Here is a 21,745-nt window from a genome sequence, read left to right on the forward strand (position 1 = left end):
TTAGACCTCCTCCTCCAATGTCTTCTAAGGATGTGACGTTTCATTTTGTAAATGTTTAGCAAACATTTAAAGAACCATCTCAATGTTGAGCCCTTTCACAAAGACTGACGACTGCCCATTGTGCAGACCAACATGATCGACACAACAAATAATAAATGAGTAACATAATAAAAAGAGGGCTGTCATTGAAAACAATAAAAAGATGAGCACGTAGCCTGAAAGTAATCTAGTACTGCAGTTCTCCTTAGCTTTTAGCAAATTGAATAGGTTTGGATTATTTTTGTTATGCATGCTCAACTCAAAGGAAGATAGCGGAAAATAGGTTCCTGTTTTTAAAATTTGAGTTTTGTTAAAACTTTTGGAAAAATACGATTTAGAATTTTGTTTATTATTTTAAATGTTTAAATGTGTAAATGTCACATCCACAATTTCCTCACTCCACCAATACATAGTTCCCCTTTTGCCTGTGGATTTCAGTTTAATGTTTACACTCAGCCTGCAGAGGACAAAAATACTTTTTGATATCAGATTTTATATATTTATTGAATTTGTTAAAAGCACAAGTAAATTAATGTGCACAGTTTAACTAGCTAAATTAAATTTATGATATACATCTTTTTTCAAAGTGGATTTTTGTTAATTTTCACCTACTGCTTCTAATTGTTTCAGCTTCTTTTCAAAAAATTCAATGTACCCACTGACACCCTATAGTGAACAAAGTTAAACAGTACAACTGCCAATGCATCAACCTTACGCTAGAATCATTCGTGGGTTTATCTCTATCCTAAATGCTGGAGATGTTTATCGTGAACTTCTTCCTGCATGTACACTCCCAGCAAGTTCTTATTAAAAAGGGGCCTATGGGTCATTCTTCAGTATCAAGTGTCTACTTTCATGTCCCGACACTTTAAGGCACTATAAATCGAAAAATATAGAATGAAAATTAGATTTTTGAGCAGTGAAATTAACTTCAACACGACTCCTATTATGTGCAGTGTTAAAAACTCTTTAACATAATGGACAAGATGCTCATTCTTTACAATACTCCCTCAAAACCCCCTCAAAATGCATGTCCCCGTGTATTTCTCAATATGTACCTACTGCCATAATTTGTAAAGTAAACAACTTGAAAAGGTAATTATACCTCCAAAAGCCAAGTACTATAATAATTGTCATTTCCGTCACAAAAGGTGTGACGGATATTACTTTTGCATTCTTTTCACAATCAATATTTCTTTGGGCCCTATTGAAAATAAAGGAACCCAGCATTATTTCCTGTAGAAAACTACTTCACATCACCACTTCAATACAATAGAGACTTAAATAACAGAGAGAGAGATATGTTGCAAGGATGAATGAAGTCCCTGAAAGCCATCAGCCCTGTTTTTGGTACATAATAATTGTCAATTATCAGATTGATCTTCGATCAGGCCAATTAAATATGTTGAACACTTTCAAGTGCTTCAACATGGGGGGGATGCACATATTGTGACGTACGTGAGTAACCACTAGCTTAATTGTCACTTCCTAACATGCTCAAAATCCAAAATGTTTAAATAGGATTATGTGAAAATCTTAGATCTGCGGTTTATGCAACAGGATTGGCACAATTGCGAATCCCACGCTTTGTGAATGCAAATCGCCATGATCGCAACCTTGGTATAGGCCTATGATTCTTTCCCTGCTAAATACTCACGACCGGACCATGAACGTCTTGCAGTTTTTCAGGTTTTTAAGAAAATCGAGTTGACGACGGACACACTGAAACCACCTCACAAGTAGAGATACAACACGTTCCTCGACAACGAATCTGGAGAAAGTTGCATGACCCAACATGGCAACGACATCATAGGGCAAGGGACACACCAACTTTTGCGAGACGGGCATTGTTACATTTTTGTAACACGCAGACAACAAACCACCACGTGTGAATATTATCCATCCATTTTGCACCTGTCAGTATCACAAAACACCACCACCTGTGCGCGCCATCACGTGGGCATACGTCATACCAAGCGCATACCTTGGGATTTTTGTCAATTTTTGTATATATTGGTAACGGTATTGTTCTGCATTGAAAACATCGATTGTCAACAGATCTAATGTTACAGTTGTTATGCTTGCATTAGACTGTTTAATTAGTTGTTAAAATGATTACGTAGACAGTTATGACTCTAAGGCGAAGCTTAATCCGAAATTTCAGAAACGTCACTGTCAAAAAATTTGTTTAGAGGGCGCTGTACCGGCGGCAGATCCAAGAATCAAGATGACGTCCCATGTCACCGATGTTCTGCTCGCAAACACGGGTAAAACTCAGCTGTTTTCCAATAATACTAACCTTTCAGACAAAGGTTCTCTCAAAAAAGTTCCAGAGATTATTGTAGGAAAAATAAAAAACTTAGTGCATTTAATTCCTATGTAGGCCGAGTATTTGAAACGCTTTTTGGTTGGTAAGTATTCGATCTTTATCGTTGCATCGGTTGCGTGATACAACGTATGAGAACGGGTGTCGGTCACTAAGCTTCGCCCGGTAATCCTTACTAGTATTATGACTACTCCAAGAACTATGAGGCTCTCCAGTGAGCCTCATAGACACAGAACCCCGCAAAATTGTTGTCAGCACAAAACACTAATTAAGTACAAAAACGTCCATCCCAACCAAGCTTTTTCCCACAGAACCGCTGCACAGTTTGCCCCTAAACTCCGTACAGTACCTCATGACATACATGTACTCACGTTATGTGCACCCAACAAACATCGGTGGATTCTGTCTGTTTTCGGCAAAAATGATGAAAAATATGCCCTTTCCGCACTGAGCCAACCTAACACTTGAAACGAGCACGCGCCCTGAATGATCGCAGTCATTTTCGGTTCGATCGCTCGGAGCTCGCCGCGGGGGTATGGTGTAGGAGCGGAACGATAGTATGCGCATGCGTACAACTTCAAGTGCAAGTACGTACCCCCCGCGGCGCGCTCCTAGCGATTGAACCCGAAAATGACTGCGATCATTCTGCGCGCGTGCTCGTTTCAAGTGTTAGGTTGGCTCAGTGCAGAAAGGGCATATTTTTCATCATTTTTGCCGAAAACAGACAGAATCCATCGATGTTTGTTGGGTGCACATAACGTGAGTATGTCATGAGGTATTGTACGGAGTGTAGGGGCAAACTGAGCAGCGGTTCTGTGGGAAAAAGCTTGGTTGGGATGGACGTTTTTGTACTTAATTAGTGTTTTGTGCTGACAACAATTTTGCGGGGTTCTGACTCTATGAGTATATTATGACCCTGTTCCTACGTAAGGAGGGAAAGACTCACCAAAACAGTTGACTAAATCATGACACTCAAAATTGACATTCTGATATTTCTTGACCCATCTGAACAATTGGCATTGAATGACCAATGACATACTTAGTCCGAGTAACTTGGACCAAACTTATCGCCTTTTTAACATTCGGACATGGTCTGGTGATAGTAAGGTCCAAGCTAATAGTGCGAGCTGGACAACATCATCCTGTCACTGTCCCAGAAACCAACATTTTCCAACAAAAAAACATCAGATTTCACCCTCAAAACGGCCTCCAAATTACTAGATATGCCACCTGAGGTACAAGTAGACATCAATGATTAAGATGACTGAAGTTTACTTACGATCCGAAAGAAAAGTGAAATTTCCCGTTCAATTCTGAGAGCTCCCCTTGCGATCTTGAACACGTTAAATTTCTGACTCGTGTTAATGTTTGAGCGACGCGATTTTTTCTTCATGCCCAGCGTACATTCGATGGTCCCCGTATCCCGAGTGCGATTCCGATACCGAGCGCGTGCCATGCATTGATTATGATAATTGTCACGTTTGTAAACACAAGTGCATTTCGAACTGTAAAAGGAAATCGGGAACCAGCTTGAACTGGTATCCGCCATAAAAGCTGCGCTAGAGTTCACGACTCCCTATTATCGTTCGAAATGCACATGTGTTTACAAACCTGATCCAGCCTACTCATTATCATAATCGATGCATCGCGCGCGCTCGGTAACGGAATCGCACTCGGGATACGGGGACCATCGAATGTACGCTGGGCATGAAGAAGAAATCGCGTCGTTCAAACATTAACAACACGAGTCAGAAATTTAACGTGTTCAAGATCGCGAGGGGAGCTCTCAGAATTGAACGGGAAATTTCAAAGATATAAATTGTCTCTACAGTGTCTCTCTACAATTGTCTCTACCTTTTCAAATATATAAAAAAAAACCAATAATTATGGACAAAAAACGTACAAAATGAAAAGGAAAAAACATCGTTCGCCTTTGAGTTTGGTTCACACATTTGGACAATTTGCCGGGTTTACCTTAGATCAGCCGTAGTTCCATCGGAAAGGATGATAGATTATTTTCATTTTACATGTGATTTAATGTAAGAGGAAACCTGTAGCTTATAAAAATCGTCATTTTTCGAGTAAACCCATTTTGAAAGCTTCGTGCCCTCTATGATTGTACTTAACTGCATTTCTGGGCCGGGAACCAGTCAGTTGTAAATCGTTTCAGTTAAATGTATACATTTCCAACGCATCGAAAGATTACAAATGGAGCGCCGCAGCACGTGGCGCGTGGCTAGCCATGTTAACGGGCCAAATTCCAGGGTCTGTGTACAGGTACGTGCACACTAACGTTACATTCAACAACAAAAACGTATAACGTGAGACCTTACTTTTCTCATTGAAACGGTTTCCGACTTAAATGATATTTAAACTTTTCGTGGCATTCTTGACCATTTTCAGTGAAGACAAGTTTACAATTACTCGGCAAAACTGCAAAAATTATCCCCTAAACTGTCGCCTGTTTTGAATTTGTGACCCAATACTTTCCTACTACACGACACGGAAAAACAAAAAAAATGCAACAAATACTCTCTGTTTTTTAGCGCTAAGGTTTGCAAAAGTGACTTTGATTGCCTTAAATTCCTGTCTACGTGGAAAGACAAATTTATTTAAGTACTTTGAGCGTGATGTTGACCGATACTTCAGTGGCTCAAACTGCCACTGCAGGCATCCATGTTTGCTGATTATCAGTATTTCATATTTTGAGTGCACATGCGCGCAAACTAAATGAGCGGCTGAAACATACGTGCCTTATTAACCCTTACAAGTCCACTAGCTTATTGATTGGGTTTTTATATCCTAGAGTTTAAAAGTGCTACAGGCAAAACTTCATTCGAAAGTTGGTCCTGCTATTTGGGTTTTGGTGTTTTTTACTCACCCAATATTTTGTAATTCTTTGCCCAGATCTGTTGGAAAAGGAAGACCTTGGGACGCGCATCGGCAAATTATCAACTCACATTGATGAGATCAAGGGTGAAATCTACCACGCCGTACACGAGAAGTATGCCAACTACAGACCCACCAGGGACATTTGTAGTGAATTCGTAGAGAATAGATTTCCACCACGAATGAGCTACAAATCTCCAAGAGTATGTACGAATAGCTACAAATAACACTACGAATTAGTACGGTTGTTCTATGGATGTCCCCGGGTTTCACTGCGCATTGATTTTCATGACGATTCACCACGGACGTTTGGAACAGTTTAAAAGTTCCGTAGCGCCTCCACGAATACCAAAGGAAGATGACGGATAACCACGCAGATATTTAGGATGAATACAGTACTCCCACGGTTATCACAATTCTCAACTGTGGAAAGCTGTAGCTCCAAACAGTGAATGTATGACTGAGGCTTAACGGCTAGACATTGTTATGGTTTGATATGCAATAACCTGCTGCAGTGATAAACCCACACCCACTGACCAACCAATATCACCCACGAACCCGTCGGAACAACGTATAGGCCAATTCCTACTGGTTGTGTAATGTGCGCGCACCTTTGGCCTAATATATGCAGCGCGCATTCAAAAACAATTCACAGTAGTTCCCAAGAAAACTTTCAAATTTCTTCAAGTAACGTAAAAGATGCAGCAAGACGTTTGTGCAACTTCACTGGTCAGCACTTTTGTTATGTGTAGTTTGTGTGGGACTGAAAATGAACAGTAATTGCCTGCGGAAGTAGCGCATGCGCACTTCCCCCATTTTTTTTGGGGGGGGAGAGATTTTATGAGTTGGCCTAGATGTTCCGATGGTGGGGGATATTGGTTGGTTTTGATAGCCACCTCTTGCGACGGCGGGTCATTGCTGTAGCAGGTAATTGCGTATCCGACCATAACATCGTCTAGCCCCTAGACTACATGTAGGTATGTAAGTCTGTGTCTGATGGGACGGGCATTGTTGTCTGTGGCAATGGCTTTTGACTTAATGCACCATTGGTAAAAATCTAGCCTATTCTATGGCCACGCACTGGAGTAAACTCCTTGCTAAGGGCCATACAAATGTGAGCACAAAAATTGGTATAATAGTGGTATTTTTTCATGGAAATATTTCGGCCTGATACTTGGCGTGGGGGTTCTTTTACCCAAGAATCCATTTTTTCCACAAAAACTAGGACTTTTTAATGGTTCCTTCATGTGAAATTGGTCTCTTTATTTGCTGACAGAAGTTGAAGGAATGCACAAAATTTGACAAATACAAATTAAGAGAGCTAAATTAAGAAAACATTTTTACCAAAAGAAACCATTGGAAAGTCCTCAGTTTGGTAAAAAAAAAAAAGGACATTTCACAGACTTTGTGTGTGTGTACAAAAAGCAAAAGGGATTAATGTGTTTAGACGTCACCCGAAGGCAAGTTGTGGCAATTTTGACATCTTAATCTATCAGCCCTGCCTGTGTATAAAACAACCAGTGGGTGTTATCACGTCATCCGACACGAGCTGGTTAAGATGTTACTTTTTATTGTCAAAAGAAGTCAATTTGGTATCTTTCTTTGTTTGTTGGTATGAATTCAGGGAGACATCAGTTCCCAGCTCAACAGCTCCACCAGTGATCTTCATGACCTCACCAGACAGTTGGAGAAAACTAACGCTATCATTGAGGTGCTACAGTCACTATGCAAAGTAATGATCAACCCCGTATGGCAAGACAGGTGATTGTGTTCTTGGGCAAGACACTTTACCGCAGTTGTCTCTCTCCAGGTGTACAAATGGTTACCTGTGAGGGTTGAGACCATATTTGATGCGATCAAGCTAAATGAGTCGTTTGTCAGGAACTTTCATTTGGAGATACAGGCCAAAATAGGGCCACATCATCACATCACTTCATCACCTCTCTTGGTGTTCCGACTTCCATAATTTTTGAACTAAATATGCTACCAGCATGCGGTTTTTCACAGCAGATTGTGCTCTTTTCAAATCTGTAAAAAAAAATCATTTATTTTGCTCTAAATTTAGTTAGGCACCATTTGCAGACGGTGTTGTAAGTTTGTAATTGTGCATCTGGAAGCCAGACAGAGGGAGCGAAGGCCATGTATATCAGACCTGTAAACGCTTTTTAATTAGCGCAATGAGTAAGGGACAAGATTAATGACCAGCCTGCCAGCTCAATGCCAATGCCGCTGTATGGTCTGACGTTACCATTTTCTCTGTTTTTTGTTTGACTGTCCAAATTTCTCAAAGAAAGTTCGTGTCGGTCGAGATTGTAAGTGGTTGCAGAATTCTCAAGCCTTGTGGCCTTACATAGGTCACCTCAAGCTCCATTCTGAAAGACATATTTGAGAGTTTAAGGGTGATCACAGCATCATCTGCAACATCAGCCGACATTTTAAGAAAAAAAAAGTTGGGAGGGAAAAAATTGTGTCGCTGCACCACTTTTGGGGCAAGCTCCATACCAGAAACCGGAGCCTTTCTTTTGGCCTTAGGTTGCAGAAGTCATTTGGAAATGACCAAAATACTCGACTCTAAGGCCCGTTCTAGACGCCGTTCTACTTCGGCATCGAACTTTATTAAAATGATTGCAGCACTAGCTCGTCTACAGCACGGCAGTAACTCTAAATGCCAAACCTAATAGTTGAACCTGAATGAACCTAGAGTAACTGGCCAGGTTAAAGCACTTCAAAGAACATTTAAATTGTTTGTGCCAATTTCACCCAATATGAGCGGACAGGAGAGAGGGTATTGTGAGCGTGTGCATTCCTAAAATGTTTGCCCCAACTTACAGGTCAATTGAGGTCTGCATGGCAATGGCTTGGCGTTTAGAACAGTACCGTGCAGCTGCCACATGGAACGACAACATCGCAGCAGCCCTATTGAGCCAAAAGGATAGTGACGTGCCAAAGTCAATTTGCCGAACCAAATGGTGCTTAACGCCGTGTTATAGCCGGGCCGTATTTAAAGAAGTCAAATTACTTGAGTTCAGCACGGCAATAGCACTGTGTCCAGAACGGGCCTTACTTGACCTAAACCACAACACAATCGCCGTTATAAGCACCACCTTTTTATCTTGTGATTCCATGGTGTAGACTCAATTTAGAGGATGAAATTACGGTCAGACGTAAAAAATCATTATTAACAAGTCAGTTTGTTCATCTTAATTTCATTCACCCTCTTCATGTCAAGAAACCACGCTTTCCTGACAACTAATGATTTGTCTGTCCATTTTGTTTGACAGGTTAACAGTTTACTGACAGACTTTCAGAGCTTCGTCCAGAATAGTGAGTTCCTGCAAGCAGCCGATGCCATCAATGAATTGGTAAGAGACAAATGAAAGTATCTGTCCAATCAATTTAAGATGTGACTTGGTTTCTATTTTCCAAATTAATTTTGTTTGAAAAGGATGCAAAGTTCTTTCCTGTAAGAAGTTTACTTTAAAACTAGACATATGTTTGTGGACAAACATAGGGCTGTTTCGGCATTATGATTTTTTATTATACGTCCCTGACTATGTGCGTGCATGAACATAAAATCTGTCAAAGTTAGCCGAAAATCGGCTAAAACGGTCACTGTGATGTGGACAGGATTTGACCTCGGCAACACGTGCTCTGCAGGCTGACTGACATACGATGTATGTGCGTAACGTACATGTATGTACATGTACACATTTTTAAAGAAAACGCTTTCTTCGTAATATCATACAGTTAAAATAATACAGTTGATGTTTCTGTAAGATAACATTGACTAATGTTGATCTGGAATCTTCAAATTTAGGCACCCAAATAGCACTGTTAGCAGGCGGAGCCGAATGAAGACTGAGTTTTGGAGAATCTCGATAACGGTCAATTCAAAATTGTACATGACGCAGCAAAAAGTTCGCCCATACAATCCTAGTATATTTGATGCACAAAATCGTCGTTGAATTTCAAGCTTTCTCTAAATGAAAGCAATGAATATGAATTATCAACTCATTTAAAATAAAATTAATAAGCAGTTAGCAGTTAATTAAATTATATTATATACTTGGAAATACTCGGGCACTATCCGATTGTCGACAAAACTTCAGAAATATTCGGAAAAAGGAGGAATTCCTCCCGTTTTAGTCACGTGACGTAAATTGTAGTACAATGTATTACCGGAGGCTACCGGACCTAAGATTCATCAGGAATAGTCAGAAAGCTTTTGGTCTGGGAACCAGACTAATATCGAGCCACATTCGGAGCCGCCTCAACCTCCTCCTCATGGGTTTCGAACTCGCAGTTGCATTTTGTCCAAACATTGCCTTGCGCGATATCCATTGAGACGAGGTTGAGACGGCTCCAAATGCGGCTCAATAAGCACAGACCTGTCAACCTTTAGGGTCGAAAAACTGTATTCTGAATCTCCAAAAGTTGTATTTTTAATTACAAAACTGTATTTTTCAAAAATATACATAGACGGGCTATACGAACAAATAAATGTGGCTGCAATGCTCGATTTTTAATACATCTTTAATAATTAAAGTTTTTAAAAAAATGACCAGAGGGTCTCCCTGTGGGTGGTAAACCCAATCAAACAATTTGCATGAATAAGGATATTGATCATATACCTTACTCATAAACAAACTGCTTTAAAAACTATTCAATGCAAGTCTACTTAAACATTAACTAAAGACTAGACTTCCTCATGTTTGAAATAAATAAACCTTTACTGCAGGTGAAACATTCATTTGGCCATGTTCAGGCACCGTGTTAGCTAAAACGGTAAAAGTTAAAACGGTTGCTCGCCACGGGAGGTCCGGCCGTCGTAAAAAATAAAACTACCGAGCGTCCAGACATCGTTTTAAGTATAGCAAGTTCAACTCGAAGCAGTTTATCTTAGTTTCTAAGGTCACGTACAACATCCGCCTCAGCAAAAACCGCGCGATAAAGAGAGCCTTCACTCTTCCATTTTGACAGTTCGCTACACGTGGTTTGAGCCTCTCACCGTGTGATGCGTGTTGCCATGCCGTATTTGACATCGCAGCCCCGGCCGGTCATGTAGCGTGGCACGCGGTAAACATGACGACAGTCACTTGTCCACCATTTTTTAAGTATCGTGTCGGCCTTACACCATTTGTGTTAAAATTTGGGGGCTATTTTCTGTACCTTTCATGGTGCTGAAAGACATAAAAATGTTCTAAAAAGTTGATTGAAAACAAACACGTCATTAAACAGATTTCACTGCACTCATCAACTTGACAACTTGCCCGCACAATATGTCAGTCACGTGAAAATACAGGTGATATTAACGTTGCAATATTGACCAATCAACGCCAAGGTTTTCCTGGTAGTTAAATAGTGTATTATGATAATTACGCTCCGGTTAGCGGTTGTTGTGTTGGCATATATGCATAATGTACATCGTACAGTAGCACCGCGTCGTATGTTGGGCCGTAGCCGGGAGATCGGAAAGGGCTGTGTGCCAGGGTATGGTGTATGAGATGACCCGCGTGTGTACGGACGTACAAACACAACAACGATAATCATAAAAAGACGTGTATTATTTTCGTCGCGACTAGACGTTTGTTGAATGGTAATTGTATGCACAGATCCTCTACACAATATCCGTGATGTATGATTGTCATGACGGGACATGCAGAGGTAAAATACAAACATGACAAAAGGGCAAGCTGGCCAAGTTGGCCGCGACATGTGTATTTTTTGAAGGGGCATTGCGGCCAAGTTGGAAGGGCATGCGGCCATTGGCCGCGGTGGCTGCGGTAAAGATCGAGGCCTGATAGCGATGACTTTTTGGTTATGCACCCAGCAACTTCTTGTTATTTCTTGCCCTGTTTCTTCGTCGGTTCGTTCTGTTACTTCCAGACTCGTAGATTGAGCTAGATAGCCCTATGAACAAGAACAATACAAGCACTATAAAACTAATCCTAGCGCAAGTGCGTTTGTGAGGGGAGATTCCAGAAATACCTAACTTACGCAACAACAGCTTGATTCCATGTGACTTAGTGCGCGTTACATAATAGCCAACATGACATGACAATCTGTCAATAGGCATCGCAATTTGGGCTTCTCAATGCACGCTGCCCAGCAAGGGCTTCCATAAACCACCTTGAACATCTATCCTGTATAACCACACACATTTCCCGGACGAGCCCCCATTTGTCACATTCCCTGGTTTGCTCCTCCCCAAGAAATATAACCCTCAGTAGTCTGGTACACCGTCACACAAAATAAACTGTCGAGTGAATTGACAACTTATTTTGTGTGACAATTTATTTTGTGTGACGGGTGTACCAGACTTCTGAGGGTCATACATGTATTTCTTGGGGAGGGGCAAACCAGGGAATGTGACACTGACAGTTGGTTGCAATCTGTTCTGGGCCTGCACATTACTGATGACACAGGAAGTATTGACAATTCCCTACTTTAAAGTAAAATACGTTTCTATTCTTGATAATATGCTGTGAATGTTTCTTGTTACCAGTAAGGTGTTTTACAGTAATATGCGCCGATCACAAGATGGAATTTTTGCAGATGAAAATCAAATTAGGTTTCGCCCTTCTCCGACGTATATACACTGTTTACTCAGTGTGTTAAGGCGTAGCCTTGGTCAATGCTCTCGTCGTTATTCGTCCCGTATGCAGTCAATCGTCGGCATATATCCTCACGCGATATGCACATGCAAAAATACAGCGCGAACAGCGACCTCATGCGGCCACTATTTTTTTATGCAAATCAGTTGGGGACGATCGAGAGCCTTGGTTCAATTGTCGGCAAAAGCTTATGTTTTTCTTTACTTTGCACTAGATTTCCAGCGCACGACCTCGTATGCGAATACAGATAATGTAGGCGGGGCTAATATGTGGAGTGTCCAATCACACCTTGGTAAATCCGAACGTCATCAAATTATTTGCAGCTATTCCGCCTTTTGCGGACATGACAGGAACCACAGTTTTTGTGCATTGGTGCCGTGTGCAGAGACACACACTGTGTACGTGTATGGATTGTGTACGGTGCCACGTTTCACTATGCAAGTTTCCACGCAACGATCGACCAATAAGAAAACGACATTTAAGGTCAGCTAAGGCTATTAACATAATGAGCACCACCCCCAAAACTTCACATGGACGATTGAACCAAGGCACTAGATCAGGTCCAACTGATTTGCATAAAAAATAGTGGCCGCGTGAGGTCGCTGTTCGCGCTGTATTTTTAATGCACTGCATGCATAGACATACTGTATGACTGCTTGCATAGCGCTAGCAAAGATATCTTTTACTGCGCTATGGCCGGATGAATAACAACTAGCACCTTGACCAAGGCTAGTTAAGGGCCTGTCACATTATATGCGATCTCATAGGAGACCTTACGGCGACCAAAAATATTTCAGAAATTTAACAATCGCAGCGAGGACGCAAGAAAATGACAACTTTCTGTATCAAATAAGCTCAAGCTACGCTCATACTGTGCTCTTCCCATGCTTACGATGCACTCAACTCGCTCTCTATGCGCCCCTGTCAAGCTCAATTACTCGATCTAGTCACTGCCGCTGCGCTGTCACTGTGCTCACACTACGCTCTGCTCGCTGTTGATACATCCTAGTTGCTCGCTTCGCGCTCTCTATTCGACCAAAATACGCTCATGTGACGTCACTTGCGCTGTATAAATACCACGACAAAACGGTCAATACACAGTCCAGTTTCAAAATTATTCTACAAGTTCATCGCACTCGAGTTCCTTTCTCATGGAGACTACATCGACTGTCTTGCGCCTAGGCTGCCTCAATGCCACTTCAATGTCGCACGATTCACGCTCGCACAGCGCCCGAGTTGCGTCATTGCGGTGCCCTGGCCAGAGCACAGAGGTGTTGCGATTGTTTTGGGCATGTTCAAAGACCTTGGCGCTCATCGGAGACCATTAAGACCCTCCGGAGCCCATCTGGCACCCATCTGGCAACCTATGTAGTTGTCGCTGCGATCTAGTAGTGGGCAATTCCACACCAAAGTGGACATGACACCAAAAAATTCAAATACAAGTGACTTAAACAAATTTGGCATCAAATGAAAGCTAAAAGTCTATATTTTCAAGACTTGAAGTCGGAATTTTATTTTTTATACATTTCGGTACCAAAAAATAGGATTATGTAATAATCCTGTTTTAATCCTAAAAATGTGATTAATAGTGATATGAAAGTATTCTACCAATAGACACACAAAAATATTTACTAATGCCATCAGTTTCTGTCATAAGAAAGTATTGGTCTTGAAAAACTGACTAAAACTTGTTTTTAACATTTTGCGTAACTTGTTTCGCTTCAGTGACTTCTAATATTTCAGCCTTCGAAAATGTCCTTCCGTTACCGAAAAAATACATATTTTTTATTTATTTTTAAAACTTGCAGTATGAATGCATTGAAAGTTATTGTGCAAAGCAAGTTTAGGTAGGCCTTCAATATGACATTATAACTGACACTGCTGTACTTCTCGTGTTTTAATTACAATTAATTAAATCATGTCCTTCCGTTACCAAATTGGTAACGGAAGGACGGTAACGGAAGGACAAATCGTATTTTTATCAAATGTTACAACATTTGCGCTCATGTTTGAAAAATGAAAATCACTGCAAATACATGCATGTGTAATGAGCATTGAAAGGACATTCATGTGACCCACCTTCACAAAAGCGGGATAAGCAGGGCAAGGTGTTTATTACAAAGGAAGGCACAGGCATGTACAACATGTACAATGTACATGTACATATATGCCGATGTACCAGTACTTGTACATGTATGGAGTTGTTGCAGAAAATCAAATCATAAAGTTGCTGCCATCAGCATTCATGGACAACAGAGAAAGATACGAATTCTGTGAAGCCATTCCAGAAGCAAATTAAGTCAAAAATGAGATGGCAGAAAGTACCGGTACTTTGGGGCACTTTCATTCAATTTACATGTGTAAGACATGTGAGGTGCAATCTTTGACAAATTATTCCCAAGTTAACAATTTCAGTTTGGATGTTTATAAATTAATTGTTACTACTCTAAATCATTGTAATTTGATTTCAAACATTGATTTTAGAGTTCAATTAAAAGCAACACCTAACTGAAGCCATCAGTTCTACCGGTAGATGTTTTTACCTTAAATGTACATGTAGGCTGGTCGCCCCCCCCCCCCCCCCCCCCCCCCACCCTTTAGGTAAACCTTTGAACCTACCGGTATTATTATTAAAAGTTGTTGGTGAACATGTAACCAATATACTCAAGAGTTCAAATACTGTGTATTTAAACTTTTAAGGATTGAGGTGATGGGTTTGAAGTCTATTTCTGTAGTAGTCCTGTGTTCGTGAATTATGTGTTTTGGGTTGTTTTCGTTTTTCTTTTGTTATCATTAATTAGCAGGCTTCTATCTTTATCTCAATAGTTTCTTGGGTATAATTATTTATGCCAGGTCTGCATATTGTTGATTTCACATTCAGTTACACATTTCAGCAATTTGTTTCACTTGTATAATTAGTGTAAATTCACATTTTGTTCATGCTATAATTGAGTAAACCTTTTGTCCTTCCGTTACCGTCCTTCCGTTACCAAATTATAATCTGCTTAAAACGTTGTAATTATATTACCGAAACACTTAAAGTCAAATGAAAGGCGGTATAGTATAGATAAAGCTTCAGGGATTCCATTTCCTACCTTTAAAATATAATTGCCCCATAAAATTCACAGAGTTTACGCAAAACGCGAGTAAGTTGGAAAACCCTTGTCCGTTTTACCGTCCTTCCGTTACCGACCTCATTAATATTCATAATTCATAAACGGGAGGCATTCATGCCCCCCAAAAGTGTGGAAAATGAAAGTAGCATTATAGCAATACAATTGTGACATTTGTTTGCTGTAACTATGAACAGTGTCTGTAACACACACATTTGAAATTTTGTTTAATGAGTGAAAACGTCCTTCCGTTACCGTGGAATTGCCCTAGTTGTTTTTGCGCTCCAGCTATTTTTCAAGGACGCAGTAAGAGCGCACATAAGATCGCAGACCGTGTGACAGGGGCTTCACCTCCTGAGAGAAAGTTGCCTCATACACGAATATCAATGCGTTGTGTACCACGTGTGCAAGCACTGAGAAAAAGGAACATTGTTCTTGACAGCTGTCCAGTGACTGCTGACTCGCTGTGTGTTGTGCATGCCCTTGGCTTGGTGGCTTGCTGTTGCTTAGCCTGGCAGCATTGCGCTCTTGGTAATTTTCTGCCTGCATGTGGAATCACATGAAGCTCAATCTGCTTCCCTGGCTGCAATGGTCGGCTGGGATTCCGTCTTGGGAAGCAACGACAGCACAGTTGGAGGAATGAGAAAGCCTTGACTACAGCTGCACAATAGTCAGTGTTAGTCAGCACTGTAGACGAGGGAATTAATTGAGCTATTGATAAGTCTGAAGATTTTCTGCAAGTTCTAGATATTCAATAGCTTGGGCAGGCAAAGTATAAGTTGTTCCCAGAGTATAAATAATTGCAGCTGAAACGTTCAGTGAGTTCAGAATGAAAAAAAAATGGCAGTATTGATGATAACCGTACAGAGGAGCTTGCCTGCTCACTTGGGACAATTTGGCAACTGTGCTGATTGCTTGCACACTTTAACTACTACCAAGATGTACAAAGCAAGAGTGGCTACTAAACAGGTGGTGTTGGTAACAAAATTAATCCAAAAAATGATGTTTTTAAAGACGGAATCGGAATCACACCAACAACAATTGTTGGCACCCAGAGTCCTGCTGATATCTTTGCTGCTCGAGATTTAGAGGCTTTTTCCTTGAATGTCAGAGGATTGCGCACTGCAAAGAATCTCTCAGCTGCTATGATCACTACAAAATAACTAGAAACAGCAACAAACATGTATTTGAATCCCAGGACATACCTTATTTTGTTTTACCGTTTTGGATTTCCTCAAAAACAAAAACCGTGAACGAACTATTGACCGTTTTGTCGTTTTACAGTTTTGTAAAATGGTCAAACGGTATTAAGTCACACACAAAAAATACTTTTTGTTGTTGTTTTTAATTGTAGAAAGCATTAAACGGTTAGTTGCTTTATTTTTAGAGTGTTGTTTTACAAAATCATGACTATGACAAAACGGTCAATAGTCTTGCCGACCAATTTTTGATTTAGGTTAGGCAATTAAGCAATGCACCTAGAAATGTTAATACGTCCTTGGGATCGAGTCATTGCCTGGGCCCTCCTTACATTTTCGTTCTCACGACAGAATTTGCGAATTACCTTTTGAAGAGCCGCGTCGACTTAAACTCCAATTTCCTTCAAAATATCTGCAACTTCATCAAACGTCTTACCATCCTGTATCCATTGTGAAAAGTAATGACCTCCCTTGCAGTTTTCCAGCGCCATTTTTGCTTGCAACTCTTTAAGCCCCACCAACTGAATGGCATGAGAAGGGGGTCAGGGTCCGCGCCAGGAATCACACCACGCATTAATTATGCCGAGCCAACACTCGTGTAAAGCAGGGTCCCCCTCCAACCCCTTGCCCACCGCCACAAAATGCACCACGGACTGTTAACTATGACACTAAAATAAAAAAACTGTGTATTCAATACTGACCGTTTTGCTGTTTTTCTAAGTTATTTGTGTAAAACTGTAAAACAAAAATAATCAATTGTTATGCTATAATGAATTTTACTAAACTTATAAAACGGAGAAACCGTATTTATCTTAATACTGTTTGTCGTTTAATAAAACTGTAAAACAACAAAACGGTCAATGGTTCGTTTACTGTTTTTGTTTTTGAGGAAATCCATAACGGTATTAAAACGAAATAACGGTATGTCCCAGGATTTATTTGACACTCTGGAATGCTTTGTACACTTTGGATGAACACAATACAAATATATATTGAGTCATAAGGAAGAGCAAGTCAGCCACAGCCAGATTGGACAAGTAGATGTTGATGATTATACGCATTGAATGACTGTGAAGAGAAAGACCAAGTTTAAGAGGAGGCCGATTGGTGCAATGATTTCAGCACTTAACCATTGTATTTGTTAATTTCTTTTGTGAGTCTTGATAAAGTTCTCAAGGTGCTTTTCACCTTCATCGTTCTCCATATCCAACATTTTATTCAGATGCAGCAAAGAGTGTTCTGTCCTATTTCAAGATCACTCCAGTTTTATACTAACAGCGAATATAAGACCTGGAGCAATGTGTAGTTGAAACAAAAAGCTTCTGCATTTTTTCCCCTTAGTGTTTTTTTATCTCTAAGATTTGTAAGGATTAGTTCTTTGTTCCTTGTTTTGAATGCATACTAAACCAAAGTAGACAATAGAGTTTCACAGTTGACTTTGGCATAGATGTGCTTCAGAATAACTTTTTATTTTCTCTTCAAGACTTTTTTACATGTACATTGTGTAATCCGTCACTAAGGTTTTGCTCATATCTAGCTTACTTAAAAAAAAGTGAAATGGCACTCTGCACTTTTTACAGAGTTTTACAGCTCATAAAAGATCACAGACATAATGTAACGCTTGAATTATCTATAACTGAATAAAATTAGATGCAGATCAAAAAATGACACAAAATCTTTCAGGTCGTTCACTACATTTTGCTTACAACATATTTATTTATATCTCACATATAGAAACTTGACACAAGCTTTAGATTTGGTGTTTGGATAATCAAGAAAGACATTTAAAATACAGATACAAATAGTCACTGCATCGACAAAGATTTGAAACCATGGAATTCCTACACTCTCTTGCTTGAAATTGAAAGTGTACTTTGAATTCTGCTATCAAATGTTATACTAAGAAATTACCCATGAACTTTTCTTTTTGTTCTTGGCCCAAACTGATGACCAGCTTTGCCAACAGATTGGCTCCCGTCCGTACATTATTGATACTGATTGTGGGGGGGGGGGGGGGGGGGGGGTACCAGCCTATCCAGCAAGAACAGAAATTATGTTTGGCAGCCAATAATTTGGAATTGTAAAGTAATAATTCAATAACTGAACGTGAGCTTTTTTGTGTTTGGTGTTTCATTCAAAAGTGAATAACTTTTGCATTGCTTGAAAAATAGCAGATTGGTAAAGAAATCTGTTTATCGGGATGAAACTCGAAAATAGCACGGAACTTTAAGTAAATTTAGTACTTCATCCGGCATTTGTTGAGTAAAACTGTTATGTGGACAGTTTTCCTTGTTTTTTTCCTAGAAGGTACAGCATTAAAGGTTGCATGTCTATGTAGAGTGTGTGCGATTCACAGTTTCAGATGATTCTTATTTTATCTGATAAACTGTCTAAGTTGAACACATTACCCTCATTGTTTCAAGCTTAATCTTTAATTTGCTCATGCACTACCAGAACTATGAACTGTAGTTAGGAGAATGGATGTATGTAGAAAGATAACAAGTTCCACACACAATCCATTACCCTTTGGAGATACGGTGGACACAATACGAGGGCGCTATTTGGTTTAGGTCTAGTCTTTTGCATAAGTTACCCCAGTATACCCAAATCAAATAACACCCTTGTATTGTGTCTGCCATATCGCAAAAGGCTTAGAGCAGTTGAGCTATGCACTTTTTCGAAAATTTGTTAAGACTCTGGAATACTGAATGTGCTTTTCACATCTTTTCCCAATCTACAGGTTAAACAACATGGTGACTCCACTGTGGAACCAGCCGTATGAGGACCAGCTGTCCACCAAACAGACCAACACCAGGGAGTTTCTGAGGAATTTATCCAAGATGCTGCAACGGAACATTGGGGAGATGTCTCCCTGGCTGAAGCAACAAAGGTGAGCTACCCGCCAAAGACACGGGATGGTTGTGATGTTCCTTGACAAAAAAACTGTTTCCAGACACAGTTTTCTGGGGGGGGGGGGGGAGTTGGTAAAAAAATGTTTACAAACAAAAAGCAGAAAAATGAACACACAACCAAAACTTCACAATTCATAAGCAGCTCGAGTGAGACTCGCACCAACAATCTCCTGCTTCCTAGTGCAGATGTCTCAACTACTTGACCATCAGGCTTGCTGGGGTTGGCTGGCTGGTCCCAATCTGATATAGCAGGTGCCACAATCAATGAGTTTAATTAATTGTTTACATAGGGGAGTTGTGAATGTGAATACCTGGTTTTGACCTTCACCAATGTAAATTTGAATTTGAATGCACTGTATATTCAGTGCTGTCTGAGAGCTTACGAGCAAAGATTCTGCAAGCTTGCTTGGGTGGGATATATGAACCCATGACCTCCTGCTTACTAGTGCAGACATCTTCACTACTCAATAACAGAGCTTGCAAAGGTTAGTGGGCCAGTTTGAATCTTGTGCATATATAGCTTTGGTTACCACAAGAAATTCACAAGCCTGTTGGAGTGGGATTCGAACCCACACCCTCATGTTTAATAGCGCACTCTTCATTTGATTGACAGGAAGAACCACAGTGGGATGGAATGTGAGTTGCAGCCAATTAAGCCATCGGTGACTAAGCTAGGTGACAAATATTTGTTGATAAAAATATAGAATTTATTTAAATTTATTTGTAGTATTGTGAATGATTTTATGAATTATAATCTCAATGATAGTTCACATTGGCACATAGTGTTAGGTTAGCTTGACTGGTGTGATCTTTGAACTCGGGTAGATAGATAGAGTCACCTTACTTGTACTAAATTTATATTTCAACCTGGATTTCTTGTTAGATAAACTATACAGCATGTGAATCTTTTGTGGGTTAAATATTCCTGACATTGGAGATGTCTGATTTGTTCCTTTCATTTTCATTGTTTGTTTGCACACTTACAGCCAGTATTAGAGAGTTATGACAACAAGTGTGAGTTTACCATCGGCAAGAGTGTAGATGGCATCGGTGAGTGAAACTGGCATTTATTTTTATTTATGCAATCTCTTCATTTTTTTGTATGTATGCGCTCCGTTCACAAGTACCCCCTCGCCTGGATATAAAGTGTGCACACATGTACTTAATGCACCTGTTATGAAAGCTGAACAGAAAGTTCCAGGATTTTTTCTCAGTTATTCCCCTAATTTTTTTTGTCAGGTCTTCATGAAACTTGGCCCTGGATAAATTGTGCAAAAAGTTTCAGTTTCATGTCTTCTTATTTTCATTGACAGATAACACTGTTGGTTTCCGGCTTGGCGCTTACAAAGGTAAGTATTTCCTCTGAAGTTTCATTTTGGTAAAAGACGTAGATCAGCTTTCATGTTTGATTAGATCGGCTGTCGAGGGGCGTGGCCTATTAGTAGCTAATGCTGATCAACTCCAACCAATCAGAATGCAACACACAGAAAGATTGACAGGTGTACATATTGTGCATTCTCTATTATGTCTGTCAGGAATTAATTATTGAAAAGAAAGAAACAAGCCACAAAAGACTTAAACCCTTGTCATCCCCTTTGCTAACCAATATGTTGACTTACTTTTGTGGCATGAATATTGCGGGTATATGTTTGTACTTTCAACATTGACCAGCAAGCTCTTTTACTCAGTAGGGATTTTTCAACAATTACATTTGTACAAGCAAGAATTAGGTTTAAATACAAAATTCAGGAAAATCACTGTTTGTTTAAATGTTGCTAGTGTACACTTTTATTTATTTTAACACTGCTCTTGCTTTTACACGCAAATTTGTTTGTCCTATAAAATGTATGTGACTTTTAGAAACATGGTTTGCCCTGCAATTTGTTTTTTCAAATATTACTAGGTATCAGAAAGATGTAAGAGCTCAAACACCGATTTGGTGATAGTACATTTCTGTATTATTTGTGTTTAGAGTGTTAAATTACACAAGGAAATACATGTAGCAGCTTTAATGAACATATAAAAAGCAGCAATTCCTCGGATACTGTGCAAATTAAGATACATCTTGTATGATGCTAACTTTACAACGACATTCATATTTTACAGCATTGATTTTTCAATTACCCAAATTCGAGGTACCCTTGAGTCCATCTAAAAGAAATATTAGAATATTGCTTTGCATTTAAACATCATACAGACATGGAGCTCATAATGTAATACAACAGACTAGTGGTGCTACACAGATTATGTACAATTATAGAGCATGCAAGTCTCGCCAGTTCACATTCACTTTTCATGTGAACATCTTGGTACCAAACACTGACTAGTCTAGCCACAGACTCCCGTCTTTGAATAATTCACCCAATTCACCCAATGAACGGAAGTGGAGGTCAACATTTTTTTAAAATTTACTATAGTAATCAACTTGCAATATTTTTTGAATGTGTTGTAAATTGGAATGATTTTTTTCTTGTTCAGAACCCATTCTTTGCCCTTGACTGGATAAACCTAGTAAAATCACCTAGGTTTTTGAGGTCAACTTGCACGCTCTATTGACAGAAGTGGAGTACAAATTGCTGACTTTAACTATCAACTACATTTTTTTCCAGCTAGTAGCTGTGATGACACCTTTAATACACCAGACCTAAATCCC

General features: G+C 39.8%; 1 protein-coding gene across 2 annotated transcripts; it reads left to right on the forward strand.

The window, feature by feature from the left end:
* The first annotated feature begins 6,871 nt into the window (after positions 1-6,871).
* LOC119743442 (tRNA (uracil-5-)-methyltransferase homolog A-like) lies at positions 6,872-20,776 on the forward strand. Of its 2 annotated transcripts, none has more exons than XM_038219845.1 (6): positions 6,872-7,015; positions 8,536-8,616; positions 18,921-19,070; positions 19,706-19,754; positions 20,079-20,142; positions 20,406-20,776. In XM_038219845.1, exons 2-6 carry the CDS (start codon positions 8,600-8,602, stop codon positions 20,456-20,458), a joined length of 333 nt encoding a protein of 110 aa, XP_038075773.1. In that variant the 5' UTR covers positions 6,872-7,015; positions 8,536-8,599; the 3' UTR covers positions 20,459-20,776. The 2 variants fall into 2 exon arrangements, with proteins under 2 accessions (XP_038075773.1, XP_038075772.1); XM_038219844.1 differs by having other exon boundaries at positions 6,872-6,986.
* Positions 20,777-21,745: the final 969 nt, after the last annotated feature.

This window comes from Patiria miniata, unplaced genomic scaffold (genome assembly GCF_015706575.1).
Source record: "Patiria miniata isolate m_02_andy unplaced genomic scaffold, ASM1570657v1 HiC_scaffold_6, whole genome shotgun sequence".
NCBI lineage: Eukaryota > Metazoa > Echinodermata > Asteroidea > Valvatida > Asterinidae > Patiria > Patiria miniata.

Excerpts from the sequence above, each read along its gene's own strand:
- LOC119743442 (XM_038219845.1), top strand. Across the intron at positions 19,071-19,705 it reads CCCTGGCTGAAGCAACAAAG|GAAGAACCACAGTGGGATGG; the intron begins GTGAGCTACCCG and ends TTTGATTGACAG. Across the intron at positions 20,143-20,405 it reads CAAGAGTGTAGATGGCATCG|ATAACACTGTTGGTTTCCGG; the intron begins GTGAGTGAAACT and ends TTTCATTGACAG.